Here is a 22,017-nt window from a genome sequence, read left to right on the forward strand (position 1 = left end):
AAATATTAATTTATAACTTACTAACATTTATAACCATTATCATCGTTTATACACATTATCAATTGATTACTAATTATGTTCTTATCAATATATACCCCATTTTCTTATTTTATTAATTAGATTTATAATTATTTTTTTAAACTCTATTAACTATCTACAATAAAATAATATTTTATGAAACTTAAAAAAAATAATAATAATAATGACAAAAATGGGTTTCCCTCTTTGTATTACTAACAGATATGTGTATGCTAATAATTGCTAAAAACATTGGCATAAGAATTTTGACGTACTCCTAAAAAAATGATCGAGTTTGTTAATATTCACAAGTAAATCCCATACCAATTGATAAGAATCAAACTTACACTTAACTTAATGATTAAGTAGAATTCGAAAATAATTAACCTCCATTGAAGTAAAAGCTTTCACAAAGTCGATCAAGATTATAAAAATTCATACAAATGGAAAAACTAATTGGCACTACTTCATGGCAGTACTTCATATAACAAATAATATATTTAAAATATAAATAAATGTCCAAATTATCTAAAGCGCCAATATAAATGTCCCTATTAAATAACATACAAACATATGTCCAAATAATCTAAAACATAATAATGACGCAAAGTCACAGACACTATATACAAAGCATCACTCAATATGCATGTATCTGTTCTAAAACTCGAAAAAATCAGCATGTTTAGCAATGATCATACACCAGTAATATACAAGCTAGCCGCAAATACAATGTCACGCTTTATTGCATTAGAAGCAATTTCCATTTTTTTGCAGAGAGCAGAATTACCCATTATTGCTGCAGCATTTTTGAACTCCCGACATGTCTCGTCCAACCTGACAATGGTCCTTACTATCAGGCCTTCAGGAACATCAGTAAGCTCACATATTTCAGCAAACGGAGTACCCTGCATTAAAAAAGACGGTTTATTCACTTCCCTCGAAATTAATGATGAAACTATCAAACTAAACACTGATGTGAAGAATTTGGATTTATTTTCTGTGGCAGGATACCTTTGCCCATTCATAAACCACTTCTACAAGACCAAATTTTAGATTTTCTTGGGCATACTCGGCAGGGTTTATTGGCAGATTAAATTGCGCTTGGAGCTCTCCGAGCCTTATAGCTGTTTTGTACAATCTAACAAATACATCCAGGTTAGAATCCATATAATAATTCCAATCTGAATATGAAGAGAGGAATGCAGACAAAACGATACCATTTAGTATGTTAAATAAGTAATTACTGAGAGTCTTACTTGGCTTGTGTTACAGGAGTATTTAAAAAATGGACTATTGCAAGTTACCTGTGTTTAGCTTCCGCGAGCTTGGGTGTGAGTGACGGTTCAGACGTATTCCTCTGTTGGAACACAAAAGCTGACATTATAGCTACTGCTTCTTCTGGTTCCAGTTCATCCATTTGGTTCTCAAACAAGCACTCCGTACATATCAGTTCCTCCCCAGAATTCATCTCACAAGCAACACGACCTTTCATTTGAACAACAAGGTCTTCATCAATGCATTCAATTTTCTTCAGAACATCTATCTGAAGGAGCAAAACAAAAACAAAACCAAAGGCACCATTAGACTGAGTACTAAAACAATAAAGAATATTTTTTCAAGAATCAAGCATAATAATAATGAATTAATGTTATACCCGGCCCTGAAAGTCAGGCATCTGTTTAAGTGCTTCATCTGACATTTGGAACTGAAGAGCATATACTTCTTCTTCATGCTTTTTAATCTCCTTCGCCAATTTGAGGTGTTCTTCCAATTTTATACACCCATGACACTGATTCTGGGACATCTTCTCCAATAATCTAGTCCACTTTTGGTATGTTGCCACAAGCTTCACATCTCTCAACTTCAGATCTGAATGAAAAAGCAATATTAAACAAGGTTTTCAAATCAGAGCAGGACACCCAGGTATTGGAATAAAAGAAAAAATTATTACACCCGAAGGAGCTTGAGTATGGGTAAACCACACCTCTAGAAACATCAATATTGCAGCTTAGAAGGTGTTATCAAAACTCGCTTGATTAAAAAATTGCTTCTATTACTCTATCATATCTACTCTTGCCTATACATCTGACATTCTTCTTTTCATTTTAAGTTTGGCCAAAACATGGCCCACTTGTTATTCATAAAAATGGATAAATTATCAAAGTATAACTCATCCTTTAACACAAATGGTAATACCTTTGACGGGATCCAAAGCTGGAGGATACTTATTTCCATCTGATTTCAAATCCACAAGCAACTGAACAGTCTTTGAATAAACAGAACTGCTAACATCTTCAAGAAGTCCAACTGGGTCAATTTTAATTTTGCTACTGCATATGCACAGAAACTCTTTACTGTCAACTTCTCGAACTTCATAGCCCATTCCACTGGCAGAGCCACAATAGGGCATTGTGATGTTGATGATACCTTTTCCTTTGCGGGCAGAAACAGATGTACTATATTCATCTAGAAGCCCACGTCTTGATTTTGGCATTACAAAATAACCTTGGTCAAATGCACCACTTTTATTCTGCATAGTACCACCGGAGGCACTTTGCATCAAGGATGGCATGTCAGGTTTAATCACAAAAACAATGTATGTCTTATTACTGGGTGATGGAGTTTTCACAACCACTCCAAGCAAGTGGTCCTGCGCCTGTAAATCAATTATGATGCAGGTTAACCATCTATTATTGTCCTGAAGATTCAAATTCTAAAAGATGGATGTTATAACTCAAATAATACATCGTTAAATTTATGGCTGAAATTTTATTAAGGACCAAAAAGCCAAGAGCAACTATTATAACAATAGTTCTGCAAAACTGTCAAGCTCTGACATTCAATTTCATTCCACAAATGAGAATTTGGTTTCCTTGTTTTCAGCCATTGCTGAGGCCTATAGTCCTTCATTCAGAATCTTTAAGCTTCTGCTCATGATAAAGGCATTGCATGTCATCAAACTGGCACATTTGACCATCAAAACTATTGGCCACTCTCAGTATTACTTATCAGACAAGTTTCATGAATATTTATCACAACTTAATCATACAAGTGTTTCAGGATTTTTTTTTTTTTTTCTGGATAAAATTACATAAACAAGTCCCTTCTTCCCTTTGAGATATTATAGATCAGCCAAATTTCATAAATATTTATCACGCATAATCATACAAGCGTTTCAGAAGTTTTCTTTCTGGAGAAAAATTACATAAACCAGTCAGTTATCCTTTTAAGATAGGCACTTGATCATATTTTCATGCAGCCAAACATTCAATGTTATCACCTAATAGATTTAAAATGATAATTAAGAGTAGACTATGAATTCTTGTGCAGATTGATACTCAAAATGAATACAACATTATTACATACTATATATTATGCGTTAGTTAGGTAATAAGTAATATGTCACATGTTATATTAAATTTAGAAGAACAATAGTAAAGAATTAAACTATTTCCTGCTACTCTAATCCTTCCAACCATACATTAACTTCCATAAATCCCAATGACACATTGGTTTCTACCATTATTTCCAACAACCCTGACATAATTCCCAATGGCACAGCTACCAGACAAGGCCTAGATCACCCAAATTTCTATGCCTCAGTCAAAGGAAGTAGGTAGGAAGCCGCTACGTAGAGCAAACACTTCCCTCAGCTTCAGCTGGTGTAGGAAGAGCTTATTCTTCAGGCGGTGTTAATCACAAACAATATCACTAGTGAAGCCAAGCCATATGAGCAAATACTAGTTCAGTGGCAAAATCAGCCAGCTCATAAAGCAACTTGGGAAGATGCCCCCTAATATTCCGTGACTTCGACCTTGGGAACAAGGTAGCATCCACAGAGGAAGTACTTTTGGGGACAAAAAGAGGAAAATACTCTGCGTACACTAGAAGGAGGGGAAGTTAGTCAGGCAATTAGTAACTGAAGGGAGATGAATAGTACTTGACAGCAGAAATATATATAGAGGGGAACGATAACCATGGAGGGTTATGCCTAGATACATTTGTAATAACTGAATTCTCAATTGCAAGAGGGAATCATATTCCCTTAGCAGAGCTTCTCTGAATTGCTATCTCTCTCTTCTCTTGTTAATTATATTTTGCTGCGATATTTCACTGGACTTGCTGATTGAAAATGTTTGAAGCTACTAGACCAGGTGTCAGGGACATTACGGCTAGACTTTTTAAGGGATTAAATGATCCGCGCACTACATGGCTAAACCCAGAGATTAAGAAGAGAGGTCCGAGGGTGCTCTGATGCCAAAGATTAGTTAATAAGCTACGAAAAATGTTCGTGAATTTACATAGTGGCACTCAGCACTGTCAATATTCATATACATAAAAGAATAAATTAATATTTCTAACATTTTCAATAACAATAATGACTAATCCTTCCAAACCACATTAATTCTAAATTCCCATTTGATTCGTGTTATATATTAACTTCCACTCCTATTTCCAACACCTGCAAAACATAAGATATGAATATAAGAACTCACTGATTCTGATTTTACAATTACAACTCTTCCCCTATTGAGAAACTGTTGGGCACTAGGAGACTGCAAAATTGCCTCTGATATTTGGTTGTTGTATGTTTCAGCTTCTGAATATAAATCATAGTATTCTTCAATGGTTGGTTCACCCTTTATACATCTGAATAATAGAAACATATAATGCTTTAGAAATTACACACAAATATGCAGCATCAGAAATGTGTATAAATAGATAGATTATCGTTTAATAATACAGATAGTGTGTGAGTATTGTATTGGGTAGCTAATGTGACTCAGCTTTCACTTAGTCTTTTGGCTTTGGGTGCTTCCTTCCATATTACATTACAGCAGATAGTCAGAACATTCACCAAAATGTTCTTTATGAAGCTCCTAAACAATTTTACATTGGTAATGGCCAGATTTACCTATTCAATTCTCTTATCCGTCATTTTTCTGCTCCTCTCTTCATCATTTACTTTATGATTCTATTTGTTCCTAATAGCGAATTATTAAGATACAAATATTTTCAATATCTCCATAATGATTAAGAGAAATACTTTTAAAATATTCCTATTCATTTCAACATGATTTTATTCACTATCATAACCTTACTAGCAGTAAATTAGATCTTAATAGTTCTTAAATTACTAGTTATCTTTCTAATAAAAAAGGTGCACAAATGTTATCATCCACAAAGTTGTCACGTTTTTATCACCATATCACCTTTCCTGAAAAATAATCCTTTTTTTGCCAGCACTTCACTTCAAGGTGAAAAAGCACTTGAAACTGAGGAGTTCTCCTTCCTAACATCACTGTATTTCTCTTAGCGGGATGCTCAAGATCTAAGTAACGAAGTAACCAGAAATAGGATCAAACCAACCCACACTGAGGAAGAAAACAAATTCTTCGGCAAAAAATATCAAAGAGAACAGCCCACTTTTAATCCAGAGCAAAAAAAGTTGTCATAGAGGTAAAGATCCCTGAACATAACACTTTGGAAGTTTTATTGAGAATTCACACATTCCATCGAGAAAAGGAAAAAGATTGTGTTAAATATCTCATTTCTCAATATGTTTCCACTAACAACCTCTCTAATAAACTTCGAAACGTTAATGTTGCTATTGATGCATAAACAATTCCTACCTTAGACCAAGAAGGCATAAAAAATTAATATCGGACTTGTTGAAGAACCCACATATATTGGAGATAAAGTCAAATTATAGTATATTAATAGGCACAGAGCTCAACTTATAAGCCAATTTTGTAAGGTTCAAAAACCCACTTATCAAATCCTTTGGCTCATTTTAGTAATTGCCTAGTTTGGCAGGCTCGCTTGGTTCAGCAGGCTATGGAGGGGGAGTGTTAAGAAGTTTCACATTAATTGCTTCAAGTCTTGGAATGAAACTTATATATTGGCTGGTGGACAACTCCACTCAATGCCAATAAGCATCGTCTATCCTAATCAAGTTTGTTGGGTCTCATGTCACCCGCTATCAAGTTCCCCCCAATCCTATGCTCAAAATGTTGAGTCCTTGGTGTGAGAGGGTGTGTTCAAGAGCCCACACATGCTACAAAAAAGGTCAAATAAAAGTATGAATGGATGCAAACCTCACTTTATAAACTGGTATTATTAAATTAAGCTAGACATAAACCACTTTCTTAATAGGACTCAAGCAATGAGAAAGGAGATTAATGTTGAGTCCTTGGTGTGAGAGGGTGTGTTCAAGAGCCCACACATGCTACAAAAAAGGTCAAATTAAAGTATTAATGGGTGCAAACCTCACTTTATAAACTGGTATTATTAAATTAAGCTAGACATAAACCACTTTCTTAATAGGACTCAAGCAATGAGAAAGGAGATTAATGTACCGAAAAGAATCGCACCATGGGATAACCTTGGCAAACCGAGAAACAAAAGGGTTGCAAGATGCATATGGATATTCACACTAAATTATAAGGAAGATGCGACAATAGAGAAATATAAAGTCAGATTAGTTGCAAAGATATACGCTCCAACATATAAAATTGTCTATGAGAAGACATTTGCTCTAATAGCAAAGATGAATACAATTCAAGTTGTTCTCGCTTTGACAACTCATTATAGTTGGGACTTACACCAATTGGATGTGAATAATGTATTTTTTCATGGAGCTTTAAAAGAAGTATACGTGGAGATTCCACTAGGATTTGAAACTCATAGTGGAAGGAATAAGACATGCCTTCTAAAGAAGGTCTCATATGGTCTTAAGTAATCTCCAAAAGCATGGCTTGAGAGATTTACACAATGGTTTTCTTAGGATACAAGCAACATCAAGAAGATCATACTTTATTCATAAAACACTCCATTACATGTAAACTCACTATACTTTTGGTATATGTGGATGATATGATTATTACAAGATATGATAATACATATAATTTTGCTTCAAAGAAACAAAAAAATTGAAATGAAAAACCTAAGAAAACTCGAGTACTTTTTCAAAATAGTGTTTGCTTATTCCAAAAAGATGATTTTCATCTCTCATAAGAAATAATGTACTTGGTCTCCTCAAAGAAGCAAGTTGGAAAGTAGACTATGGGGAGTTTCTATGGAATAGAATCATGGAAGATATTAATTGCCTACATATGTTACCTTTTCTTCTTTCACCCATGTCTTTGATTCCATTCATACTTTTGTGAATTCAACTGAAGAAGCAAGTCTCTTTTGACCTGATAGTCCACCTGAGTCCTCTACACCACCTCTCCTAACACGCCAATGCAAGACACCAAGAACTACTCCAATATTGCAACGTTAAGTCATCATATTCATGCCCTTCAACGTTAACTTTTACGATGACTCCTCAATGTCTTCTTATATTAGTCCAAGAAATGTCATAGAAGCACTTGCTACTTTCGGATGGAGACAATTATGATTGTTGAGATGCACACACTTGAAAACAGTGGCACATGTGAGTTTGTTTCTCTTCCCCCGAGAAAATGACAACTAGATGCTGGTGGCCCCGCACCATTAACAATGTGCCAATAAATTTTATCACCGTAAAGCTAGATTCGTACCTAAAGGCTACACCCAAATATGTAGTTCAAATTACTCCAATACCTTTTCTCCTGTTACCTAAAGGCCATCGTCCTTTTCATTAGTTAGATACTAAAAATGTCCTTTATAAAGAACTCGAGGAACAAATTTACATCAAACAACCTCTTTGATTTTTTGCTAAGGGAGAGTTCGCTTAGTATGTGAATTGAGTTGACATTTGTATGGGCCAAAACAATCTCTAGGAGTTTGGTTTGAGACATTCAGTCACAATGTGCAAGACTTTGGGTAGAAACATAGTGAAGCAAATATTTCAATTTTCTATTGTCATACTTCTCCTAGGAAGTGCGTTTACCTAATTGTCCATGTGCAAGATATATCTATTACTAGAAATGATGCTACTAAATTTTCCAGCTAAAGAAACACGTGTTCACTCTCTCACAAAGTAAAGATCTTGGCAGCTTAATGTACTTTCTTGGAATTAAGGTAGCTAAATCAAAGGAAGGCATTTTTTATCCCAAAAGAAATATGCCTTGGATATTTTAGAAGAGATCGACAAGACTAAATATCAACTTGTTCATAGTCATATACATCCAAATAAAAATTAATGGCAAGTCAAGGTGGACCTTTCTCAGATGAATCCAAAAAAATATAGTTGATTGGTCAGAAAATTCATTTATCTCATAATTACAAGGTCTAACCTCTCTTTTTCAATTGAAGTTGTTAGTTAGTTCATGGAGGCGCCTCACGTTGATCATTGGAATGTTTTGATATATATTCTTCGATACATAAAAAAGGGAATTAGATCAGGATTGTTGTACATGGGCATGGGCCCATCCCTATGTAATGCTATGTATGATATGTTCTTCATCTGTGCTAATAATACACTAAGGGGATTCTGTCACATGAATGAATATCATTTCTCTCTACAGATACTATCTAAAAGATAAATCTTCAGATATTTCTACCATATGTATTGTTTGTCATGAACCAGCCTTACCGAAAGCTTAAGCAGATGAAACATAATCACTGATTTTATATATAACACTCTTTTAACCTCCCAATTATGAATGTTCTTTTATCTGAGTAATAAAGGTGACCACTCTCACCAACGAGTTCATTTAGAAACAGCCACACGGCTAAAAAGCAAGCGAGCAGTATGATGGCAAAATGATTGTATATGAAGAGATGGAACTAAAGCCTCAAACAATATTGAAAAGAAACATTGAATAATTCACATACTCAATAGCCTTTCTGGGCTGGTCAAGTTTTCGCTTCAAAAGCTGTTGCATTTCTGGAAGCTTTTTCTGAGCATGGAATTCGGCAAAACTTCTTTTAAGCATGTCCTCTACCTGCAACCCAAAAATACCCAATTAAATAATAATAACAGTTAAAATTTTCAACATAAAATGAAATTACTTGTAACATTTGTGATAGATGGGCTGAAATTGCACATTCATTCTAAGTAATTTTGACCATCAAAGTTTTCCATTTTTGCTGCATAATCAGAGCTTATAACCAACTGCCTCATAATAATTCATCTAAACTTAATTTTCAGATTAAAATACTATATTGGACTTCTAGTTTTTAAAATACTATATCAGAGCTTATAACCAACTGCCTCTTGTATTTTATATACCAATGATACATGTGATCAAGAGATTGAAGCTGATCTTTAGGATAGGACAACGATAGGAACTAGAACCATGCATGTGTATGAGTAACACCCCACCCCCGGTCTCTCTCCCTCTCTTGGAACTAGCCAGAAGCAGAAAATTACAAGATAAAAGGACATGTCGCAGATTCTTAAAGGAACCTATGACCTCCCACTCTAAGTTCCTTCCTTCCCTAACAAAACTGAACCCATCCCCTCCCCCGATGTCCCCCTAATAGTTCCCCATTAAATCCTACCAAGTGCCTCCAAATGATGAAGTAATAAAATATAATGGTATAGAGATAATTATCATAACTGTCAGTTTCCATCGGCGGCCAGGTGGCTACAATTCCTCTTTCCTTATTTTATATGCTCTCTCCTCTAACCTTGTAATTACAAATACCGGTTCCCAATTACAGTCCATATAGTTGTAACAAGTGTCTCAGACCAAATTTTGAAAAATACATGATTAAAGATGCTTTAAGAAGTTGGGAAACAACTTATCATTTTAAATATGAATTAAGGAGTATTAATCGATCATTAAATAAGAGAAATTATTCACAAAAGTTTGTCCAATCAGATCTAATTGGATATTTAACTTTAGGAGGATCTATCTCAAATTACTAAGGAATTTGAATTGTCCCCAAGTTGCACATCAAATCAACTATTGTGACACTGCTAATTATAGTATCTTCACCATCATTATTATAACATTTTAAATAAAAGACTTGGATTGTCATGTGCACCTTCAATTCCTCAACCCGAAGAAGATGTAGAATCATAATATAAGTTAGCCGAAATTGAGATTCAAGTCGAGTTGCACTTCCAACAATAACACGCTTTAAATCACTCTCTTCTGGGAGTTCATCACGACATATCAGAATAACAGTACCAATCTTGTCAAGTCCTCTTCTGCCAGCACGACCAGCCATTTGAGTATATTCTCCGGATAGTAACTGCCTAAATTCCTTGCCATCAAACTTCCTTAGAGAATCGAAAACTACCTGTGGAAGAATATAAAAGCAGTTTACATTAAACACATCATATCTTAAACTGCAGGTTATAGGAAATATTCTTCAAATAATGGAAAGGAGATACACAAATTGTCAATCATTATTATTTATCAAAACAAAAAAATTCAAAAATAATGATGGGTATATAACTAACAAAAGGACAACTAAGTGTGCAAGGTTCACACCAAGTGTATGGAGAAGTTAGATGCTGAGAGGAACCTGTATGTGTCATGTTATAAGAGAGAAAAGGGAGAAATTCCCCTGACTATAGAGCTTCCAGGGTTCGCACCTCCCGTTGCCTAAAGGCCCTACTAACTCTACACAGTGACAGGGATAATCCCCACACCATCCTTCTTCCTCCTATCAACAGGCAATATGCCTTATTTATTATCATCCAGTGTTCAAACTACAACAAACTTATTCAGTCTAATAATTAACTAACTCATCCCCTTGCCAAGGTATACCAATCAAATGTGCACAACCTTCATCCCACAATTCTACAGTTGTTTCCAAGATTTGAATCCATGAATTCCATGTAACAATGCAGCATCCTTACCATTGCCATTGCACTTGTCTTGCCCTTATAGATGTAAAACTATAATAATCAACCTAAATTATGCAAAATAAATGAAAGAGACCTTGCTTATCCAAAAACAAAACAAGAGAGAACCCAAGAGTACATTTAGGTACCAAAAGCACAGACCATGAAGTAACTGAGGTTAGGATAGTGTTGGAAGTCTCACACGTAGGGTTTCTTCCTTGGGGCAAATTCAAACCATTATCACGCTCTTAAGAGAGTTCCAGCGCCACCATTCTGTTCCACCCGCTATCTCGGACCGCTATCGGACCACCCATTTCTAGTCTCACGCACGAGATGAATATACCTCGACGTGAGGGGGTGTGTTGAAAGTCCCACATCGACTAGAGATAAGGCTAATTCATAATATATAAGTGGAGAGCAAACCTCACCTTACAAACCGGTTTTGTGGGGTTGAGTTAGGCTTAAAGCTCACTTCTAACATGGTATCAGAGTCAGGTTAGAGCCTATCCTAGCGAACTTTATTGGATATTCTATTCCGTGGGGAGCAAACTTCACCTTACAAACCGGTTTTGTGGGGTTGAGTTAGGCTTAAAGCCCACTTCTAACATGGTATCAGAGCCAGGTTAGAGCCTATCCTAGCAAAATTTATTGGACATTTTGTTCCACCCGCTATCGGACCGCTACCAGACCACTCACTAATTTCTAGTCCCACGCACAAGATGAATATACCTCGACGTGAGGGGGTGTGTTGGAAGTCCCACAACGACTAGAGATAAGGCAATTTCATAATATATAAGTGAGATGAAAACCTCATCTTACAAGCCGATTTTGTGGGGTTGAGTTAGGCTTAAAGTCCACTTCTAACAATTAGCATATAAAACATTTATTTTCCCCACCTCAGAGGGGTTTCTCATTTCAAACACAACTTTCAAAGAAGCAATTGTGTATATTTGTCCTTCCACAACAAAACAATTTCAAATTTCAAAGACTTTGAAAAATACTACAGATACAGACCTATTTGAGACCTCCCACTTAAAAATTACAAAAGATTGTCTTGAAAACCTAATTCAATCTTAACAAAGATCGGCTCGATTTACCGTCACTTTTATAAACTATAATTTGGTCATGTCTTTAGCCAATATAAGATCACCAACACACCCCCTCACACCAAGGAATGAACATTTCAAGCATTAGACTAGATATTTGTGGGTGGTTCATTAGCTGTTCAATAATGGATGGCACAACAGGTCCAAGTCCTATACCAATTTGAACGAGTATGTATGAGGAAAAAAGCTTGAGAAATCCTGTCTCCCTACTAACTCATATTCAAATATATATGGATCAATTGGCCTACAACAAAAGCTTGCAAGAATGAGAAAGAAATTTCCCCTAGAATTTACAGCAAAAGTTTAAAGAGAAAGAAATTTCCCCTAGGATTGTACCTTACAAATAGATACAACACAAAACAGCTTTTGCTCAGAATATAATATAAACTATTCTACCAGATAGCAAGTATAGGCAGTTTTTGCCACTCAGAGGTATTGGGCAGTTGGTGCCTTGGATGAGATTCAAATATTGTTAAGGCCTTTCTCTGCCCTTTCATATGGAACAAGTGGTCTTGGTGTTTCAAGAATAGTATGATTAAGGAAAGCTCTTAGTCTGACAATTCTTTCAGGGATTTCAAGTCAACAAGATCAAGTAGCTCTTTTTTCTATAATCACTTTGTTTCCTCTAAGAATGATATTTTAATAAAAATTCTTCACCAATTAAATCCTACCTAAGTCAATGAAAAGTAAAGCTTTACAAGTTCCCAATACTGTACTTGTCATTAAAAATAAATATTATACATTTTTTTATTACTTAACAAATTTCTTACTCTTTAACACGAGTACTCTTTCCTAGGAATAGCTTAATTTCTTATTGCAATTTTTCTGAAAGAATGACTCTAATCTTGCTCGAGTCATTTCTTAATTCTCCTTTTTTTTAAATGTCAAATTTAAATCTAATATCTTCTATTCCAATCTAAAATATTTTTCTTTTTTTTTTTCAGGTTCCAGCAAAGTTTAAAATAACCTAGGACAAACTTATTATTGAACAAGAACACGTGTTTGATAAAAAAAGATACTAAAGTAACATGAGACTGAAGTAACTAAACATAAACCACAGCAAACTTTTTTATAACACATTTATAGTCACTTGTAAGATAATAACTTCAATAATTAATTAGATTTCATTGAAAATTTAAGAAAAATTGAAATTTTTATTCAAATTTAGCAGCAACACTGAAAAGAGACTCACTGTTCTAGCAGGTGCATTGACTCCCATTGCAAATGTCTCGGTTGAAAACAAGACCTACAGCAAAAAAAATAAGTCAAGCAGTCAGACATAAATCTTAAAATAATATAATCACAACCAGGGGGAAAAAATTGTGGACATATGACTCTCGAATATAAAGTAATTTACTTCACTTTTGAATAATAGCCGGGTTTTTTATGATATCTGATAAATCTGTGAATACCAATAAAACAAAAGGCCATCTCACCTTGATAACCCCTCGGCAAAAGAGCATTTCAACAACTTCCTTTACAATTGGAAGAAGGCCAGCGTGATGTACACCAATACCTCTGCGAAGAAGATTCTGTACTCGAACAACCTGTATATCCTCATAATTAGAAACACAGTCACAAAAATACTAAGCCATACACCAACTGACCTGTGGTAAATTTCTGTCAGATCCCTTCAGTCGCGAAAATGCTTTGTCACAGAAAAGTCGGATCTCACTTTTCTCTGAGCTACTAGTTAAGTCAGTTCCAGTCAGACTATCAGCTGATTTATCACAGCGATTCTTAGAAAAACAAAATATAACCACCTGCATTCCCAAAACAGTTCCAAATAAATAAATAAAATCTAAAATAGTAACAATAAATTGAGAATAATAATGCTTTGCTCCCTGCCTTTTATAAAAGAAATAAACATATTGAGACAAATTATCATTTCACAAGAGAAAAAGTGGAGTTTATATACATCAGCACTAGCTTTGTCTACTTTAATGAATAGTTAGCCGACATATTCACCAAGTCACTAAGAGGACGAAGATTGATTATATTTGCAACAACATATGCACACACTACCTATGCGTTCCAGCTTGACGGCAAGCGATATAATCACAGATAGGGAATATGATATGCTTATAAAATTAAGATGAAAATTGCTTATTTTCTAAAACATACAGATAAGACACACAAAAAAAGCAGAAATCTGTTTATTTTAATTAATTTTAAGGTCAACATGCAATTTCAGTGAATGTGCACTTAATGGCTTAAATTGCACATTTGATGAATGTGCAATTTTGGTCAGTGTAGACATTTAATCACGGTCCTCCAATTTTCCAGAATTAAACAATTTTGATCCACTTCGAATACATTTTCCACTCTCTAAGAAATTTAAGCGTCTGTCAATGATAACAATGATTGTTACTTATTAGACAGAATATTAATAGCAATCTTTAATTATAAGCTTTAACATTAATATAACAAAAAACGTTAGCATTTTTTGTCAGTAATGAGATGATATATTATGTTGGACTAAAATTACTTAATTTTCTTAAACATAGATGATCAAATATGCTATTAAAATTTTATAGAAACTAAAATTGCAAAATGCAAACTATGGGGACCAGAACTGGATTTAAACCCAATTTAAATAAGGAAACAACAGATAGGGAAATATAAGGAAATATGGAGTCATGAAATGGAAAAACAAATCCTAAGATATATTCTAAAATATTTTAAAAGAGAGAAATTAACATTATTGAAATTGAAATGTTTTTCCTATATTTTAACTATTATCAGCAGATAATAGCACCCAATAAATAGATCAAAAATCACAAAAATGGAGCTTGGTAAAAATATTTTTAATTCACAAAACAATCAAATCAAATCCTCAAGTTGCTATCACCAACAACTCCTGGAAATGATTAAACAATTGGTTTTCCTAATTGTAAATAATTTTACCAAAAATTCCTTTTGTATTTTTTGCTGAAAATTTATTAATATAGAGCACAATCAACATACAGGCAATAATGACTTTTTGGAGAGCTTGTTGATAAGCATCAACCACATTGAAGCATCTGCTCTCCTCAATTCCCAATAGCTCTGGCCATTGCTATTATTTTGATAGCCTCTACCAGTTCCAGAGAAATTAGCTCCATGCTGCTTCATGCGAGATGTATTTTCACGTTTTGAACCTCTGGCATTTTCATGACCTGCTGAAATACCCACCTTTGGTCCCGAAGCACCACCAGCAGTCAAATTCCTTTTTCTTGAAACTTCTTTAGCAGCTTTCAATCCCTGAGGCAGAAATGTTTCACTTTCACAAATTTTGTAAAGTTCTCCAGAATGATACAGGCAGTGCTCCAATGGGACGGGTCTTTTTGTTGTTCTGGTGGGAAAATTGATCATTATAGGAGCAAAAATAATAAGACAACTGAGAATCACGAAAGAGCTCACAACTCCATTTGAAATTGAAGGAATTCATAAATTGAAGAGTATGTAACATCCTAATAGCATCCACCTTTTGATTACAATCTTTAATTTTGGAAAGGAACAAATATATTTTCTGTATTATTGTATATTTTAAAGTATATGTTTAAATCTACTCTTTCACTAACAGCATTTTAAACACCTAAATGACCCTCTGACGACCATTGTAAGAAAGAATCATCACTTACCCTGTAACCCTTATTTCCTTTTGTTTTGTCCTGCCAATCCAATCGGCAAATTCAATAGTATTAGGAACCTGCAAAAAATACTTATTTTTAGGATAATGACAAATAGCTTTGCTTACATAACATGAGGTAAAGGGAGGGGAGAGAAATCTGAACACAAATATATTTGTAAGAGAAAAAAAAAGTATTTATATATATGTGTGTGAGTGGGTGTAACTTCCCAGGCTAGCATTACAAGGTTCAAAGAACTTCTTTATTTTTCTGATATTAAATCCTTCATTCCAGCATTATAATGCTCCATGTGCTTTGAGATACAGAAACAGATTAAGAGTTGGAAGTATCAAAACACATGCATTTTACACAGAATGTCCTGCATAAATCTCAAGTATGATAACTGAGGGCCAACTATACCGTGGCAGAAAGGAGGACGATATTGATGTGTCTCGGAAGCATGATAATTACTTCTTCCCAAACAACTCCTCTATCTACATCATTGACATAGTGCACCTCATCAAATATAACCTACCACATTTATGCAGGAAAAACGCAACTATAAGTTGTTACAAATTCACAAGGGCAAGCCTTTCATAGTTGAAGAGAAACCAGAATGTTACTAACCCATTCGATGTCCCGAATTATATCAGCACCCCGGTAGAGCATTGATCTTAAAATTTCTGTGGTCATGATGAGACAAGAAGCCTCTGGCCTCAAGCTTACATCCCCAGTAAGAAGCCCAACATCAAACTTTCCACAGAAATCTCTATATTTCTGATTGCTGATTGTTTTTATTGGAGCAGTATACACTGCTCTAGTGCAATGCTGCATTGTTAAATTTCAAACGGAAAACTTCAACTAAAGCATTTGTCTTGTGAAGATTGGTAAAATTTAAATAAGGAAAAACTTAACAATATTGTAAGACTAAGTCAAAATATCATCAGGATAGTATAAAAAGAGCACTGTTATATAAATGGTATTGAACAATATGGTTCATGACTTGTGCAATTACACTGCCGGGAAGCAAAAGAAAAGAAACAAAGAAACTTCATGAATAGTAAAGATTCTGAGCATACTTTTGATGCTAAAGCAAATGCATATTCGGCAACTACTGTTTTTCCAGCTGATGTGTGAGCAGCAACAAAAACAGACTCCCCCTTCTCAAGATAATAAATAGCCTACAATTGTTATGAAAGAATAAAAAATGAAATTATAAGACAAATATAAGCCATATATTCATGCTAGAATTCAAAGAGATAATATAATACTTAAATATAAGTGATAAAATTTAGATTATGAGAAAGAATATCTTCTCTCAGTTGGAAGCTACAATGAACATATAGATTTCGTTTATTTTATAAAATGATCATAGATTTCTTTAACAATAAATTATTTCTTATAACAAAAACTATTGGAAATTTGAGTGATGCAGCTCCTCCTGATGCATTTGACCCGATTGGGCAAATGTGCAAAGGTCAAGACAAATGATTCCAATAACCAAATATCATGGCACCCCCCTCCCCTCAAGAATTTGGAACATGGTTACATCCCAATCCCAATCATCATACAACCAACTGAATACAATAGCAGAAGCATGAAATAATTACTAAGAATAAAAAGAACTAAACTCTAACTTATCAATTCATCAAATGAATGTAATTAAGAGAACAAATTAGATAAAAGAAGAAATAGAAAGTATGAAGACAAGTACGAAAGTAGAAAAAACATATTATTTATCATATTAAAGAAAAAATATAAAATGAAAATGTGAAATAAACTGCTTAACCAGAAGTTCATTGGTAGAATCTTGCAAAGTTACAACATTAGTTAATATAGATTGGAGACCTCAATTACTTGCTACTTTCAAAATCCCTGGGGATATTTTCACACAACTGAAAGGAAGACACACGGGCAGAAAAATGCTGGTAAAATTATTAGTTTCCACTTTTCAACCAAGATCAAAAGTAGGCTAGAAAAACAGTCAAACATGGGTTTTTTAGCTTAATTTTTACATCATCTATTCTGTAAAACAATTATTCCATACATGCTTTTGTAGTTTCAATCATAAGTGCTTTAATCACTGAACCCTGACAACAAGACGAAAATTAGCATGAATATATACCTCTTTCTGAAATGCATCCAATTCAAAGGGAAACTCTAGTGCCATGTCAGGAACAAGTTCATGAAAGCACTCCACAATTCGATCACTGGACTCATGCATAGCCCAAGCCTGCCAAGAGAACAGGTTTCAATTTTAAGGATTGTCATGTAACAAACAACAACAAAAGCCTTTCCCACTAGTTGAGGAAACATTGTGCTAAAAACAGTAACAAAATTGTGATGCATAAAATGAAACAGTCATTTTAACCGCAATCCGTGATAGCTTAGTCCATAACCACTTACTTCCTTCTTCTGCTGTTCAATTTCATCACTAAATCCATCCAAATGCAATTTTGGTCCGTCTGAGTCAACTAACAAAATATCATCAAGTGACATTTCACTATCATGTGGTTTACTTGACACCTCAGTTGTACCAACTTCAGTTTCCAATATAACAGACTCCACTTCTGATAATAAAAAACAACAAAATCATGAACAAAATAAGTGAAAACTTATCTTATCTAACAAAGGTCTGTATTGTCCAGAATGATTTCGTTCGTTTGGTTATACTTATAGTACAGTGCAAGAATCTTAAGACAACAAATGCGGTAAGAAGAACTGCAGTTAGTGTAGGCTAGTTACCATCTTGTTCTTGTTCTCCATCAGCATCTTCTTCCCAAGCCTTCTTAAACAAGTCATCAAACTGTACGGACAATTCACTCTGTCCCAGCATGATTTAAGCAAATCATTTAAGAAAATACAGTAGATAATATATAAGATTTCTTCTAAATATAATAAAAAAACATGTCCTTATATTGACAGTCTCTCAAGAACTGGCACCATCCAGCATAAGGAGTAGGAGGTCTAGTATGCCTCTTAAAATAATATAAACTGAAAAGGGTCTTCAAAAATTTGGATGCAAAATGGGGAAAAATGACTAACTAACCAATTTTTCAACTGATGAACTCTGGAGAGGATTGGCTTCCTTGCAGACATTCCATGAGCATGGATGGGACTTCAAAAAGGATACAAAATATAAGTAAAACGAGTGGGTTATATTGAATTTCAAGCTTAGAATAAGTTAACACAGAAAACAAGCAATTATTTTCCACAAAAATGTCAAATAAATAAATAACCTTGAGCTCGCCAAAGTCTAATCCATGCTTTAAGCTTGGAGGAATTGTTTGAGCAGGACCACCATTGAAAATTTCACGCACCCATTCACCATTTGAAGCACCTTCTGGAAGAATTCTTTCTACACTTCTAGAATCATCCAAACCTCCTGGACGGAAAGGACGATTATTAATGCTTCCCCTTACAAAGTCCTTTCCAGAAGTGCGTGGTAATGGCCCAGATTCTGTCTCTCCCAACTTCAGATCGGATACATCCACCTAAGACAACATTATACGCACTACCGATAAAGTTGGCAAATCAATTAATATTGACTCTAAACTAAATTTGTTCTAATTTTTAACCAAACTTTCCATCACGGATTTGGAATTGGCAATTTCATGTAAGCACCTCCCACCTCCTCAAATTTTGGTTCCCAGATTCCTTTAACTGATCCATTGTTTGAACGTCGAAATGGTGGTTCCCAAACTGGAATGACCATAGTTCGTGGTAGTGATGGCTCGAGAGGAACTTCAGCCCTGTCAAACCAGTCAAACTCCCACTGCCTCCCAACTTTTTCTGGTGAAAATTCATCAGGATCCAATCTTGGCTGGAGATACGTCTCTTCTATGTACTTCTTTATAGATTCAGGTGTCTCGCTAGGAAAGGCAGGTGGCTGAAATAAAGTAGGAAAAGGTTACCAGTAGGAATACAAATGAATGTTCGGGCTTCAAAGATTACCATGTTTAGGAACTGCATAATTTAGGAAAAGCAGTCATTTTTCGAAAGTTCACTCAGGAAGCTGTACAGAAAAAAATAATTATTTTTCCAAAATAAATTAAACCAAGAACATGCAAATTTAAGGTATCAAAGCAAGGCACGGTATGTAAAACTAAAACCCAGGCATCTAACTTGCTCATTGTCAGTTGGGTCAGGTAACCGCAATGTCAATAAAAAGTCAAGTTAATAAAAAGACAAGTTGCTAGTCTTTATAGTCTTTAGCACTCTTTACGTATGCTTGAAAATAGGAATTTGGAGGGAGAGGGAAGGGAGGATAAAATTATATTTTTATAAATGTTCTCCAGTTTTATAGTTTCTTAAACTAAAATAAATAAAACTATAAATTAGCATAGATTTAATGTGTTCGCATTTACTTTAAATATGCAAGTTTTTCAGCATATTGCCTACAATGTTTTGCTTCCACCTTGACATGAGTCCTGTTAGTAGGCACCTTACCAAACACCCTAATGCCCAAATCGTCTGTCCGTATGAAGACATGACTAAAAACAAAACAACTTGCTCTCCCTTTCTTTTCACTCCATGACACACTTCTAAATCCCTTTCTTTTCACTCTATAACACACTTCCAAACATATTCTCAGGATTTTGTAAACCAAAGTGCCTTTTTCAAAGTTACAAATTATTGATTTCAATAAAAATGACTTCGAATAATTGAAGTTTAATCAGAACAGTGAGATTAGGGTGTGTATCCAAATTAATCAAAGTCACAGATTAAACGTTGAAACCAGCGGGGAATCAATTCCTGCTCCTAACATACTAACCCATATCTGTTGCTTTCACCCAGTACACTGCGCTATGGAAAAGGAAAACCAGGCTTGGTACAGATGCAAAATTGACAAGTAAAACCTATCACTGATTAAGAAAATACCATAGATGTAGTAGTAATAGTGACACGTAGCATGCTACAGCAGAAAAACCTAGAGATGAGAAAATGGAGTAAACCGAGACTGACCGGAATGTAATCGGGAATGGAACGGAGCGGGTTGTGGCGCTCCGGCGTGGTGAGCGGCTCCAGTCTGAGGTGACCACTGTGGCCGGAGAACCCGACCCGGAAAGCGAGCTCGTTGGCTGCATAGATCGGATCCATGAGGCGCCACTGTGGGTACGCTCTCTTTTTAGCACGCCTCTTGCTATGCCTCTTGCTATACTTACTCAGTGGCTCGTTTATTCATTCTCTTTGGGTGAGTTTTGATTTGAGAAAGAAAGAAGGCTTTGATTTTCGCGGGTTTTGGATGGGGTATATATGAAAAGGTTTAATTACATAGCATGAAGTGAAAGTGCGATGCAAGTAAAGTACTTTCGTTCTTTTTATTGGTATTTTTTTTGGGACATTCTTTGATAAATTTGTATAATATATCAAGTACTCGATAAATTTAAATTTTTTAATTCAATTTTCTGTTAATGTTTTTTGTTGTTAAATTAGTAATGTAAGTATTAATTAGTTGATGCGGATATTATCGGTTAAATCATTCATCCTTAAACTCTTTGTTAAAGTCAAATTGCGTATTTTATTTAACAAAATTTAAACTTAAAAAATTTATTCATACAAACATATATCATAGTGACAAAATTAAATAATACTCATTATAATGTCTTGTAAAATCATAAAATTTTAATAATAGAAAATTAGAAATTATAATTTATAAAACTGTAAAATCATATAACTAGCGTAAAGATAACATGATAAAGTAATAATCACTAAATAATTACAAATTTTAAATTTATTAGTTACTCAACGGTAGAGCTGTCAAAATGGGTTGGAACTCGCTAACCAACCGGCTCACCACGGGTTCGGGTTGGGTTGAAATTTTTTTACAAATTTCAATACGGGTTGATTTTTGACTCGGCTCACCTAGAACCCAGCTCACCCAGTTTGAACCTGTGGTGAGCTGGGTTGGCTCACCAACCCGCAAATAAAGGGTCACACAAGTATTTTAGTATTTTTTGTTAAGTTAGGCCTTGTATTTGGGTCATGTTAGGTTATTCTTTTTAGCCAACACAGATAATTTGTATTTTTGTGATTTTTGTTTGTATTTGGATTGTATTAAAGTTTATTTAGATTTTAATTACAATTATAATATAGTTTTGACTCAAAAAATTATATATATATTTTTTTAGCCAACCCGTTTAACCCACCAACCCGCGGTGGACGGGGTCGGGTTGAAATTTGTTTGGCTCGCTGATTAGTGAACCAGGTTGGGTTAGCTCACTAAATGACCAACCCGTGGTGGGTCGAGCCAGGTCGGATCGGGTTACCCATTTTGACAACTCTACTCAATAGATCATTGACTTAAAAATTTCCAAGTTTTTCGGATAACTTAATCATAATTAAGTCTTATTTAGATTAGACTTAAAAACAAGTTTAATCTTTTTAGTAAAATATTTATTGAGTATTTAGTAAATTAAAATTTTAATTTGAGGCTTTGTTTTAATTTCATCCCATTACATCAATGATGTAGTTAGTTAACATTAAAATATTTTATATATTAAAAAGTTACTTAATTATAAAAACAAACCGAGATAAAATTGCAACATGCTTA

General features: G+C 34.5%; 1 protein-coding gene across 1 annotated transcript; it reads right to left on the minus strand.

Annotated features, from left to right (window-relative positions):
* Positions 1-497: 497 nt before the first annotated feature.
* On the minus strand, positions 498-20,730 carry LOC114187815 (RNA helicase, ATP-dependent, SK12/DOB1 protein). Its single transcript, XM_028076189.2, has 23 exons — positions 20,430-20,730; positions 19,096-19,353; positions 18,704-18,958; positions 18,514-18,582; positions 18,210-18,288; positions 17,871-18,034; positions 17,590-17,697; positions 16,544-16,645; positions 16,092-16,292; positions 15,885-15,995; positions 15,477-15,544; positions 14,821-15,187; positions 13,461-13,616; positions 13,290-13,400; positions 13,046-13,099; positions 9,940-10,197; positions 8,782-8,891; positions 4,515-4,668; positions 2,215-2,674; positions 1,673-1,887; positions 1,323-1,561; positions 1,030-1,156; positions 498-923 (listed from the first exon to the last, which is right to left on the minus strand). Exons 1-23 carry the CDS (start codon positions 20,562-20,564, stop codon positions 711-713), a joined length of 4,014 nt encoding a protein of 1,337 aa, XP_027931990.1. The 5' UTR covers positions 20,565-20,730; the 3' UTR covers positions 498-710.
* Between the last annotated feature and the right edge of the window lie 1,287 nt (positions 20,731-22,017).

Source organism: Vigna unguiculata, chromosome 6, assembly GCF_037176805.1.
Source record: "Vigna unguiculata cultivar grain cowpea cultivar isolate G323 ecotype 2 chromosome 6, ASM3717680v1, whole genome shotgun sequence".
Taxonomy (NCBI): Eukaryota; Viridiplantae; Streptophyta; class Magnoliopsida; order Fabales; family Fabaceae; genus Vigna; species Vigna unguiculata.